This window comes from Nyctibius grandis, chromosome 5 (assembly GCF_013368605.1).
Source record: "Nyctibius grandis isolate bNycGra1 chromosome 5, bNycGra1.pri, whole genome shotgun sequence".
Classification (NCBI taxonomy): domain Eukaryota; kingdom Metazoa; phylum Chordata; class Aves; order Nyctibiiformes; family Nyctibiidae; genus Nyctibius; species Nyctibius grandis.
Genome location: NC_090662.1, coordinates 86,784,798 through 86,798,219, shown reverse-complemented (window position 1 = coordinate 86,798,219; position 13,422 = coordinate 86,784,798). Strand labels below are relative to the sequence as shown.

The window sequence follows — 13,422 nt, the reverse complement described above, 5'->3', positions numbered from 1 at the left end:
GTTCCATCACCTTTCCGGGGATGGAGGTGAGGCTGACTGGTCTATAGTTACCCGGGTCCTCCTTCCTGCCCTTTTTGAAGACTGGAGTGACATTCGCTTTCCTCCAGTCCTCAGGCTGGTTCAAGGGTGCCAAAATCAAAACCTAGGCTAGAAAAGATGATTTCAAGGAAAAACAAGACCTAGAAACATCTAGAAAGGTTTGAATTGTCATTCTTCACTTTATGTCTTTTTTTTTTTTATGTAGATCTTTTACAGTATGCATGGATCACATTTTCTTGCAATTCTCTAATGCTAAGGAGGCTTAGAGTTATGGTTTATGAATGTAATTGAAAGTTGAGTTTATTATGTAATCATATGCTGGGGCTTTAATTAAATCACCAAATAGAGAAGAGCTGCATTTAGAGAGATGAGAACTGAAGATGCTAACTTTCAAATGTCTTTGTTCTGCTTTGGCATTGGTATCTCCCATATCTAGTGCAGACGGTCCCTTACACCATTCCTTACTCCTTTGCAGATATCATTGCATCAGTGAACGTCTGGTTTACATTTAAAATTTGGATTTACAACCACAAGGCCTAGAGACTACATAGTGTTTATAGAAGCCTGAGTTTTAGAGTACAGGCTACCACCATACATTTTCAGAGCGAGCTAGCCCCTTTCACTTCTTTTCTCCCTGCGACTGTGATTTTGGTATTAGGGTCTTCTCCATTCCTGCCTCCTCTTCCATTCACAGTCCTCACACTCAGCTGGGCTGGGGGAGGCTGTTTTCCCTGGAGACCTGTTAGTCAATTAGAGTGAGCCAGTTGGCTTTGGTGAAGCCCATGTTTTTGTGCATTCTTGAACATGTAAGAGTTGTTCATGTTGCTGAAAGCTGCCTTCATCTGTAAGTGTTAAAACTGTCAGAGATGGGTTTTCAGGACAGTTTTAGATTAAATGTAAAGAAGATACTTCCCTTCTGAGAGAGACTGCACGCATATAAGCCATGTGGGAGTTTGATTTTGGTTTTATCCCTTGTTTTCTGCTGCTGGTATGCTCAGCCTCAGCAGCCTGGTGTGTAAGAATGATAAAGAAGAGTAATTGGATGGTGTGAGGCTGTTTACCATCACTCTGGACCAAATTGATTCATGGTAATTTTTAGAAGAAGTAGTGGGGTCTGGAACAAACCCTTCTGTTAGTGATAAACATAAATCCCTCTACTTCCAAACACATTTTTGCATCTGTATCTCTGTTTTCATGCATACACCAATTAAACAATATATATTTTTTCCTTTTTTTTTCCTGATTTCAGGAGGTTGACTCAGGCTCATGGATTTATGCACACTCTCTCTGTTTCTCAGTGTTTGTGGTTGGTTTGTGTTTCTTTTTTTAAATACTGTTTTCTTCATCTTTTGATTTCTATAAAGCTTGTGGAAATTGTGATTTCCAAGTAGCCCAATAGGTCAGGCATACTTGCTTTCCTCCTTTTCTGCATGTCATACTCCAGCACTTACTGTTTGTCCATTCAAAGAAAAACTTTCCCAGCTTCAGAAATAATCTAGCACAGCGTGGCTTGCTGAGGTAAAGAGGATCATACCTAGGCAATTGTCCCCCTGTAGGATGTAAGCCTGGAAGAGATTTTGTTACAGCTTCTCTACCTGTTTATTTGTTTTGTTTTCTGTCTTCTGTCTTAAAGCTGGAGACCCTTGTGTAAGTGTGATATACTTCTTATTTCATTTTTTCCTCCTTCACTCCTTTGTTACTATGGACCATTGCAGATATGCCAAGAACATTCCAGCATGAGATGAAAACTGTGTTGTAGATTGTGAGGAAGAAATACATTCTAAAGCCAAGTAAGATTCGGTGGGTTATAAAAATGGGAGGAGAAGGTTGGCTTCATAGAGTCATGCATTTTACTACCATGCTTAAAAACTGCCTAGTATTGGCAAGGACTTGTGGCATCCTGGAACTTTTCCTTTTTTTACTCATGCTCACCACTCTACCAGGTGATAACCACATGGTTAACTCAGTAGAGCATCCTGGCATAGTACATGGCATACAAGGAGAGAACAATGGTGTTGAGATTCTTTTACACTAGGGGCAATGGATCCATCAGCAAAAATACAAACACGTCTGATTCCACAAAGGCACGTTTGTAGAGAAATTAAATGAAATGTGGGTTGTGTAATTTGCTATGAGGAGTTACCAGTTTGCTAATAAAACGGTGCTAGAATAAGCAAGGGGTCACTCCATTGGTTCCAATGCGTTCATGACTGGTTGCTTCATTGGTAACTTTGGCCTCTCTTCAGTAAGTGATTTTGATAGTTAGATGCTGAGAAAAGGGGCAAGGACAAGTTGTTATAGCCTTTGGATTCATTTCTCACTGTAACGTTAGCTCCTGCTGCAACATCCGTTCTGTGGAGCACCCCAGGAGCACATCTGGTAGAGGAGCAGGGCCAGAGATGAGAGACCTGGGCTAAAAGGCACCTGCAAGCCACGGAGGAGGAGGAGCAGCAGAGCAGAGCAAGGGCTGGCTCTGGAGCTGAGGAAGCACAGGAGAGCACTCTAGGGACTGAAAAACTCTGTGTGGAGATGTGAAGCACCAGGCGGTAACTTGGGAACAGGGAACAGAGTGGGCAAACCATGCCTGAAGAAGAATGACTGTTTAAGAGGACTTGATTTTGGCTTGAGGATTGGCGGTGGTCACAAGTAACCACCTCTGGCACATGTCAGTCTGGTTTCCTGGGACTGGCTGGACTAGGAGCAGCCCTACATTCGGTGTGCCTCCTCTAATGGGAATGATAACTCCAAGCTTGACTCTTAACTGTGTTGCTTATTTTTGGTGGTAATAGTAAAGCAACCCTTCACTTTTCAGTAAACTATGGATTCAGTGAGGGTAGGAGCATGAAAAACCTGACAGTGGGACCTCATGCTACACTTGGTTTGAGGGTGTGGTATGTGAACGTCTATAGAGCCTGGAGAACCACAGTAACCATAGCCAGGCGTGTATCATTAATCCTTTTTTTTCTTAACTGTGAAATAACAAGCATATTTTTTGTGCTAATTTCACTGGTAGGAAGTTGAAGGTAAAGATAATCCCTTAACATGCTGGGAATCACAGGTGGCCAGGCTCATGCTAAATTAATTTTTCTTTAGCCAAGTAAATTAAGAAAGTGGGCACCACTTCCCCACAAAGCATAGGGGCTGAGGAGTTAAAACTGAAGAGGTTTTCTTGGTCCACAGTGGCAGGAGCCAGTGAGAGGAAGCACAGGGGTGAGGGTTTTGGCAGAGGTTCTGTGAAGCACATAACCTTTGGTAGATGCATCTCTTGGTAGTTTTTGCATGCCAGTTATTTACTGAGAGGCCAGCTTTCATAAACATCAAAGCTCAGTTTCATACAGTAATAAGCAAACATAACAGTATGGAGAAACAAACAAGGAAACCTGGCACAGCCAGTGTTTCCACCAACAGTATATGGAAAAAAGAAATAATTACAGTAAAACGAGGGGGTCAGTCGTGAGGCTGTATCACATAAAAAATTGGTGTGACATTTCTGATCTTTGATGCCTATCTGTGTGTGCGGTTTGTCTCCAGTTATGGGGGTAGGTAATTGTAAGGAATAATTTAAAAAAATGAAGGGGCCCTTGGAGAAGGAAAGGATAAGTAGGAACAGTTGATGGAGAAAAGAAAGATTTCATATGAGATGTATGTGTCTTTCCTCATTTTTCAAAGTAGTTTTAATCTTTTGTCCTAGGATGAGCATTTCAAAAGCATGTTCTGCAATAAGCATAGGTTGTAAATCTCATTGCCTACCTCTGACCTGGGAGAAGGCATTTCCTTTGGGAAAGAATGTTGGGGAAAAAAGAAAAGAGCAAGAAAATGTTCGTGACTGTAAGTCATTACATGTCACATTAACCCTCGTATCTTTCATTCACGTATTTTTATATTTGCATTAAGCTATGCTCGTATGAGTCAGAAGAAGCACGACCCAGAAGAGATCCCTGAGTAGCTGTTCCCAGGCTGGAACACACGCCTGCTGAGCACTCAGAGGCAGGATTAGCAGCGGCAACCGCCTCATGTGCTGCACAGCTTGGGCTCCACCGGAGCTGTGCCTGGGCACTCCCTGGTGCTTTCCAGGATTTTTAGGCAGGTGTGAGGATAGCTTTATTGTCAGCAGTTCAGATTTGCCCATAATCTTCAGATTCGTAAAGCAGTAGTAAAGCCTACTGGGTGTTCTCTCCTTCTTTTTTTGCCCCCCACCATGACATATATGTAAAGAGTTGCTGTACGCAAATTAGAATCATAGAATGGTTTCGGTTGGAAGGGATCTTAAAGATCATCTAGTTCTAACCCCCCCCCTGCCACGGGCAGGTACAACTTCCACTAGACCAGGTTGCTCAAAGCCTCATCCAATCTGGCCTTAAACACTGCCAGGGAGGGGACATCCACAGCTTCTCTGGGCAACCTGTTCCCATGTCTCAACACCCTCACACGAAATAATTTCTTCCTAATATCTAATCTAAATCTACCCCCTTTCAGTTTAAAACCGTTCCCTCTCGTCCTGTCACTGCTTGCCCTTGTAAAAAGTCCCTCTCCTGCTTTCCTGTAGGCCCCCTTCAGGTACTGGAAGGCTGCTAGAAGGTCTCCCCAGAGCCTTCTCTTCTCCAGGCTGAAGAGCCCCAACTCTCTCAGCCTGTCTTCATAGGAGAGGTGCTCCAGCCCTCTGATCATCTTTGTGGCCCTCCTCTGGACTCACTCTAACAGGTCCACGTCGTTCTTATGTTGGGGGCCCCAGAGCTGGATGCAGTACTCCAGGTGGGGTCTCATGAGAGCCGAGTAGAGGGGCAGAATCACCTCCCTCGACCTGCTGGCCACACTTCTTTTGGTGCAGCCCAGAATACAATTGGCCTTCTGAGCTGCAAGCGCACATTGTATGTTAATTGCAGAAAGACAGTGCCTGTGTTAGCATATACTTATGAAGTATGGTGGAAAAAGCTGGAGAAAGACAAATTATTTTTTCTGGAGTCCATCTGCACAGTCCAGTGTCTGACCTCTCTTCTCACAACGCAATCTCCTGAAGAGTTGTGCAGAGGACCGGAGAGCTGAATTTGGGCTATAATTAATGCTTGTCTTCTCTTTAACTGGAGGAGCTGTATACCATCACGAATCTTAATTTCAACAAGACCCCATCATCTCTAAACCATCTCTTTGCTTTCCCCTGCAATGTAATGACCCCAACCTGTTTTGCTTTAGAGGATGTACCTATCCTTTTTTATTACACGGAGAATAATTTAGTGGTGAGACAGAATTAAAGCTGTCACTAGCTTTCGTGCCTGGTATAAAATGTTCATTGCTATGTAATCAAATGTCCCCTGGTTTTGGTAATCTCCTTGTTGATATATCAGCTATCCTTTTGCCAGATCCATTTTAAACATTTGGCTAGAGCTGCATCTATTACAGTGGGAATTTTATTGGCATGAGCAGTGTTGTGATGCTAGATGTGTTTTGGCTCTGAATGTAAAGGTACAAAGTTACAGTAACAACTCCCAATTCTTCTCACTCATTATGAAGCTAAAAGCTGTGTGAAATAAATTGTAAAAGCAAACCTGTTTTTTCAAAGAAAATGTATGATGGATATAAAAGTGTGAATGTTTCAGTTAAAGCTAATGAGTGCAATTTCTCACTTAACCTCTACTTTTCTTTGTTTTTCAGCTCATGGGGCATTCTGAATGGGATCACAAACGAGGACCCAGAGGCTCACAGGTCAGTTGCTCCATATTTTGTCTTTGGTTTTGGCTTTTTGTGAGTTTGAGGTATTCAAGCAAGTTTTCCATCTGAGATTGGCAGTGTTGTTCATTTTGTTAATATTTGCAGGGTTGAATTGATGGACAAAAGCATAAAATATTGACAGCTTTCATTAATGTATTTTTTGAGCTGTAATCCAAACAGTTGATCCAAACAGAGCTGAGTCATGCAACAAAAAGTTTTTCGGTAGCAGAAAGATGGATTAGATGTATTGAGAAAGCATTTCTTGCTCAGCTGTCTCCATCAGGATATCAAAAGAATGCAATTTCAAATAATGTATGTATGTTTCGTGGTGTTTTTCTTTAAAACCTGACAAACTGGTAAAACTTGGATGACCCTCTCACCTTCTTCAATAATAAAGGGATTAGTGGTGTTAGAACTGTGTGGGAGGTGCAGGAAAGCCATGTGTAGCTACTGGTTTGCTCTTGATGCATCGTTGAAAGGCAGTTATGCTAGTAGTGTTAATGGCATCATGCTGATATATTTTTAAATTATCTGTAGAATTACAATTGCTGCAAAGCAGACATTGCTACCAATATTGATGTTCAGGAATTTTCCTGCTTGGGTAAAGCAGTCTTTACCACCTGGTGTTGAAATTATATAAATACATTATTAGGATTCTGGTATTTTGGAATTACTTTTCCTTCAGGTGAAGTATTTTTGTATGAATATGAACATCTATGTCTAAATCTATAATAAACAGGCTCTGCTGCTGTGGAGCTACATGTTTGCAATCTTAATCTCAGTAGGGTAGTTCCTAGCCTAACCTTCATAATGCCCCTTGAAAAAATCATTGGAGTACCTGCCTTTTTAATGAGAAAGTATCATATGTTAATCAGGAAGCTGCTACTTATTTTAATAAATGAGACTTGCTCTTTTTACTGCAGAGTCATTTTAGTAAGTTTTGCTTTTTTTCCCTTATTGTTGCAGAATTCTACAATTTTTTCTGAAGTTTTCTAAGCTTCTGTCTTGCATCTCATTTCAAAACCATCTTGAAATTTGCAGGAAATTCAGTATTTCATTAAACAGTTTAAGATGAGTTGCAGAGCTGATTTTTTCAGGTGACAGTCTGTCATTTCACAAAGAAAAAAAAAACAGAAAGCAAGATAGTTTTCAGTGGAAACTGAGGAATTTCATAAAATAGGGAAATCCTATCCAGTAAGGCAAGACCTGTTCAGTACATAATCTCTCCTGCCTCATCTGATGTGCTCGTTGATCGTGTTGTGTTCTCGTCCAAAGAGTGGAAGGTAAATTGGACTCCTCTAAACTACTGTTGAGAGGGAGGCAGTCACTTGAAGGACTCTTTAGGTGACTTAGTCTTCTTAAATTTTTCTAGCATTATTGCAGATCTTCATCTAATTTTTATATGCATATGAAAATACGGGTAGTCTTTTGTATGCTCTGAACCATGCCCTACAGTCCTTATGCTTTGCCTATGGCAGCATAATATTTAGAGACTGCTGGCAGGAATGCGTACAAAGTCTGCGCTGGTGTTGCATCAGAGACGAAGGCCTAAGTCCTGTCTAAGTCCTTATGCCTGATCCTGTTGGCTATGTGCCTCCATGCTTGAAGGACTTTTTGTTGTTGGCTAGACGTTTTTTAAGGTTTACAGCTAGCCAATAAGAAAGGTTAGAGAAAGGGATTTACGTGGAAGGTAAGTGATATCAATCTGGTTCAAACAGATTTTAAATTAAAAGGTAATGGATCAAGTTAACTATCAAAATGTATCTTGCTGCAGGAAATTGGACTTGGGCTGTTTAATAGATCCCTCTTGTGTTTTCTGAAAAAGTGAACTCACAAGATTAAATAGTTGCCAAATAATTTTTTAATTATTTGTTCTCGTGAGGCTATGGTTTCTTCCAAGGAGGGTTCAGAGAAATGAATATATTGCCTGGTTTTGCTCTTTCACCCCTTCCTGAGAATAAGGCCTAATTTCAAAGGAAGAGATCTCGTGGGCATTAACTCAGTTGCTGCAAATGCCCATCTATATGGAGTGCAAGTAAAATCATTTGTTGGGTACTGCTGGGGAAGGTTGTACTTGGCAAAATGAGATAACTGGTTACTAAACATACAGATTAAGTTCTCTGGGTTTCAGTAGAGGCTGAGGAGGAAATAACTGTGAGAAGATAACTCTACATAAATCTAAAAATCTTCTCTATCTTTGTGAGAATGGTTTTGTTCCTTCCTTGTGTGATGTTTTAGATACTCTGCCACCATTTTGTATTTTTTTTAAAAAAGGGGGTGAGTGGAATTCTCTGCAGGTCAGCCTGCAGTTGTTTGAACATTTCCTGAAGGATACTGTTGAATTATTAAAAACATTATTCTAGGTGACTCTGTATCAGATTTTCATGTAGAAGACTCCTGCTGATTATTTTTTTTCATAGGCAGAATGTCTTTTAATTTTATTTTTTTTTAACAAAATAAGCAAAAATACTTCACCCCCAAGAGTGTGTTCCTTCAAAACAGGATACAATCTGCATATGTAGGGTTTCCTTGACAGAGTAGTGAAGTGTTTCCTTCTAAGTCCATCTAAAAAGTGCATAGTTTTGATCAATTTAATCCTGCAAGCATTCTTTTATTTCATTTGTGCTGTGTATAGGTGTTCTGCAAAGCTTCTAGAAAGTTAATTGTTATAAATCTTGGAAGAACCTTGTAGAACTAACAAGCAATATATACCACAGAAATGTTAAAGGATCTTGAATAGGGTGGGAAAAGAAAATGACCCAAGCTTTCTGATTACTGTGTGGTATTCTAGTACCCAGTCGCAAGAAGCAAGGAAGAAAAGTTTCGTGGGGGGGAAGAAAATAAGCTTCAGTTATTCCACTGTAGCGTCAGACTCTGTCTTTTACATGGCTCTGAAAACTGTCTTTGTTAGGAATAGTGTTAAACCTAATTTAACTAGTTCCTTGAAAGGTTAGGAGAAATTTAGGAGGTTCCAATTTTTGCATGTAATATAAAAGACCTATTTTATCCTTTTGTGATACAGTTGCATTGTTACCAATTTGTGTCCTTAATAAATATACCCTTTGTTAAATGAGATCTTGCTTAAAAATTAAGATGAGTAATCTGTTAGGTATACTTCTTCAAATCTAATGCATCAGGTGTTTAAAGATGGACTGGCAATTGCCTGCAGGATCTGCCACAGGGTTGCTTATGGTGTTTCCCTAGGTCTGTGGGGCTTTCCTTCAGCAGAGAAATGGGACTTGAAAGGAGAGGTCTCTCCTGGCCAGTGGTAGCCTGTGCTGCTTGGGCAAGCAGCGAGAGAGAAGGAATGGGTTTAGGCTTATGTTATTGGGAGCCAATTTGTCAGTCTTCCATGATCTTTTAATTCTTACAGAGTAAAGTGAAGAAAGTGGGAAGCTGGATCTGAGGAACCCACCTGCGTGTGTGAATGTTAACAATGTCACTTGTGAGAAAAGGAAGTGGAACCACTGGTTTATCATAATATAAGACTAAAATCCACATATAAACTCATAAAATTATTCTGCCAAGACTCATTAAACAAAACTCTAATTCTGTTAAGATTTTTTTAATAACTAGTAGGTTTTCTATGGTATGTGTTGAAACATGAGAGGAAACTACTACAGTGCATGTCATATTTCTTAATGACCCACTTGGAAAATATGTTCCTTTTCTGCATGTGGGAGTTAAATGCAAAGTGATGTAGTTACAGGTAGTGATGGATGTCAAATGCGATACACTGAGGCTTATGGGAATTTCTGTTTGCAGGAGTTTGTCTACTGATGAGCATCTGCAATTCAATAGAATGTAAATGGGACAAGTAAAAAGCTGTCTTTACAATGTTTAATTTGCTCCTGAGTTCCACACCAACACCGCACTCACTTTGTTGTAGATAACACGTATATGTATATTTATGTGTGTATGTTGTAGGATTCCTTTTCTTTTAGAATAATTATACTATTAAGGTTGCTGTAATTAGAGTGAATTATAGGTTGCCTTACAAAGAGCAATGAGTTCCTGGCTACCTACTTCTTTTTTTTTTTTTTTTCCTTCTTTTTTTAATCTCTGAAGATAATACTTCCTGCTGTAAATGCTTCATGCAAGGAACTTACTCTCTGGATTTGAAATCATGCAGAACATGCAAAGTTAATTTCATTATGTTCCATGCTTCATTTTTAAAATTATTACAGGGTAGGATTTAGGTATGAAACTTCAAAATTGAGTTCCAAGTTAGAGAAATTCCTAAATGTTTAGGAATGCTTAACTCACCTAAAGAAATAAATCTCTCTCAAATATATACATGCAGTCTGTTAAACCACATCATCTCACTTGTGAGGAGAAAATATTCATACCCATTTCTAGTATCAGTACATGCTACCAGAAAATGTGACTAGCAGAATTCATCCTTGGCATGTTATCCCTCTGCAGAAAAAATACACAAACTGTATTTTAATTATTCTACTAAAACATAACACTTGATAATTCTAAGATATTTCATGTGGGACCCATGGCACGCTTTGTGCACACGTTTTTATGAGGGACCTTGAATGTGTGGGCGTTATTTGTTGCTCTGTCATCAAGCCTTGTTTGGCTTGCTGAAGATGTAGGTGTAGCCCCAGGAATCAGTGCAATCCAGCAATCGTTCCTCCAACATTATGAAAGGATGATAATCGGGAGAGAAACACAGAGATCCAGTGGTTTTAGTTCTCTTTAAATATAAAAGCTCTCAATTATATATCGGAGGTGCTGCATTTTACCCCTCCAGTTCCTAAGCAACAGCTATTTTCAGATTGAGTGCGTCTGGTGTTGTCTACCTACTTCATGCTTTTGAGAGGTAATTTGTCAGTGAAAGCTAGGCTTTTCACTGTCTCGCACGATTTCCTTTGTCGTGGCACTCTAAGGAGACAGATGCTTTAGAGAAACGGGAGAAGCTTGGGTGTAACCGGTCTGAACCTTGCAGCTCGCAAAAACTTGTGTACATCGGGGAGCTCTGCCTTCTACAGCAATGAAGCACAGGAGTCAGAAATAAGGTTCTTGACACTGGTTTGGGAGAAGCCTTTTTCTCAAGCGTGGAAAAACCTCTAGAGCAGATTCAAAATCATGAGCCGGAAATCTCTGTACTTGCTGAAGCGTAGATGGGAGTCGATTCCCGCTACTGGCCAGGTACTGTGCTCTGGTGAATCTGTTGTGTGTCTGTCTTCCCTCATGATGCCTCTGTAAAGAGATTTATGGTGATTTAATAGTGTTGGTTGGGGTCCTCTGCATACAGTGAGAACCAGCTGATCCTTACTTGTCATTTCCATGATGAATACTGCAAAACGTTGGTAAAGCCGATTTTGCAAGAGCATGTGCTTGTGAATGTGGAGGTGCCATGACAGCCCACTAATGCAGACTTATTTAGCTGACAGAATCTTCCTGTCTCAAAAATGGGACTTTTCTAAAGGTTTTAGGAATACTTTAAACTGAGTGGCTAAGGAAAATTGTTGTCTGCTGCTGATGGGTTCCTCAGTGCATGTCTTTGTTGCATGTGATATCTTACATGTATGTGTATATGTATGAAATCACAGATTACAAGTAGATGTAATGTATTGGCAGAACCTCAGCTTTTTCAGCATCATCTTGGTTGATGCATCATTTCAAGTATGTTAACAAGGACAAGAGTAAAGCAGATGTAAACAGTGTAGGCCAGATGTAATGTAAAAATTGTGGGATGCTGTTTGGAGCAAGCATCGTCACCATAAGTACGACTAAGATGGGATGAATGGGCGTATGATTAGTACATTTCCTACTTCTTGCTCCAGATACTCCAGAACTCTGTGAAATTTTTTTCAATATCTTACTTGGGATGTAAAGACACTATAAGAAATAATGCTAGAAGTAATATTGAAAGGATAGTGGAGGTAGTAGCTTATTACATGTTCCCACACCATTTTCTGTTTATAAAGTGGTTGACTATGAAGGGATGCCATTATCAATGGGAAAGAAGCAATTTGGGAGAAAAATCTTCAACAGAAAGAAGGATGGACTGCAGAAATACTTCCCAGTTTTTAAGAAGGATCCTCTTGTACACTTTTCATTGAGAGGGGAAGGGAAGGGCAGATTGCATGCTATATTTTATAGAGTTGTAGATTTTAAACCTGAATTAGGCCACTGTGAACGTCTAGAGATCTCAGACATATTACCAGTCAAAAAATATGCTGTCACATCAGGCCTATGTTTCCTGGTTAAATAAGAATATGTCTCTTAAATGTATCCAGTCTTAATTTAAAGGCTTCAAGTGAATAATAATCCACCATATTCTCTCATAAAGTTTTTCTGTTTTTTAAATGTTGTCTTTTTTTAACATAATGCCTTCTCATTTGATTTTTTCTAATGTAAAACTCCCACCATATCAATTTGCTACACCTTTGAATGCCAAATTTAAAAAGCCCTCTTTCAGAAATATTTTTTTTTCCTGAACAGATACCTACTTCAGTTTGCTATCATTTAAACTAGCTGAAATACTAAATTTCAAAAGAATCAAATTCTCTGGTATTCTCAATAAAAAATTCACAATAAAAACAATAAGGCATTGTTGACGAATACAATTTCATTGTATTGAAATTGAATTAAATTGATCCAGTTCAATCAGACATTCTTAAATCTCCTGGTAAAAGAGGGGTAAATAAATGCTCTATTATGAAGTGAGTCGTTTGTCATCTTGTTTCTGTTAAGATGTAGAGACACTAATGTCATTTCAAAGGAAAGCTGTCTTTCAGCCTCACTTTTCCAGTGTTTCCTTTTCCTTTTAATCACTCTAACCCTGATGTTGCATTGCATCATACTGTGCTATGGTATGATGTATCTGGGAAAAATAAGTATTCCTTACCTAGGTGTGAGGTGTGCTTGACTGCACTAAGTTGTGTATCCTTTCCATCATCAGCCCCTCATGCCTCTGGGGGGTTTTAAAAGACAAAAGAGAATTTCCCTGACCCATCTACTACTTTAGGAGAAGCAAGACTCAGTAAGTTATGCACGTAGATGGAGTTGACCTGAGTGTAGTGTGAATCTGTAAGGATTGTTTGAAGGTAAACTGAGGGAGGGAAGATGATGTTCAGCTTCAAACCCCTAGATATTTTCTGGCTGTTTGTACTGCTTCTTACACTGGGTGGCACAGGGGGATTGGGACTGCTCTGCTTGTTCTCCCCCTTGCTCAATAGTGCCTCATAGGAAAATACAGTTACTGTGCAAGATGACAACCACAAAGAGGCAACTTCTTGAGCATTTTAGGTTGATCCTTGTCACATAGCTATTGTATAAAAATAATAGCTCTGCCTTTTGGTGCAAATTTATTATTTAGTCCTTACATGGTAAGCTAGTGCATCCCTTTCCAGGCTAACCTGCAGGAAATTATATTATATTTTGATAGGTAAGTAGTAACATTGTAGATTATTTCTCTGTTTGGAGGAGATGAGAGATATTTATCTTAACAAGTGACAAAACCTCTCCAAACTGATTTACTGTATTACCACTTTTTTTTTAAGACTAAAGGAAGGAAATAAAATAGGATTCTGAAAGTGGGATTTTTGGCTTGATCTTGTTTCTAGTTTAATATGGCAGACCTGACTTTTAAGGACATGGGAGCTCTTAAGTCCGCAGTGAAGTCTGATACTCTATTTGAACACACTTTGTATCTTTTAA

The 13,422-nt window shown here is 39.6% G+C and overlaps 1 protein-coding gene across 1 annotated transcript in view; it reads left to right on the top strand.

Moving 5' to 3' along the window:
- PDE3A (phosphodiesterase 3A) overlaps positions 1-13,422 on the top strand; it is a 268,640-nt gene that overhangs the window by 157,058 nt on the left and 98,160 nt on the right. The window contains exon 2 of the mRNA XM_068400878.1: positions 5,689-5,739. Within this exon, the coding sequence (XP_068256979.1) occupies positions 5,689-5,739 (51 nt within the window). The remainder of the gene's footprint in view (positions 1-5,688; positions 5,740-13,422) is intronic.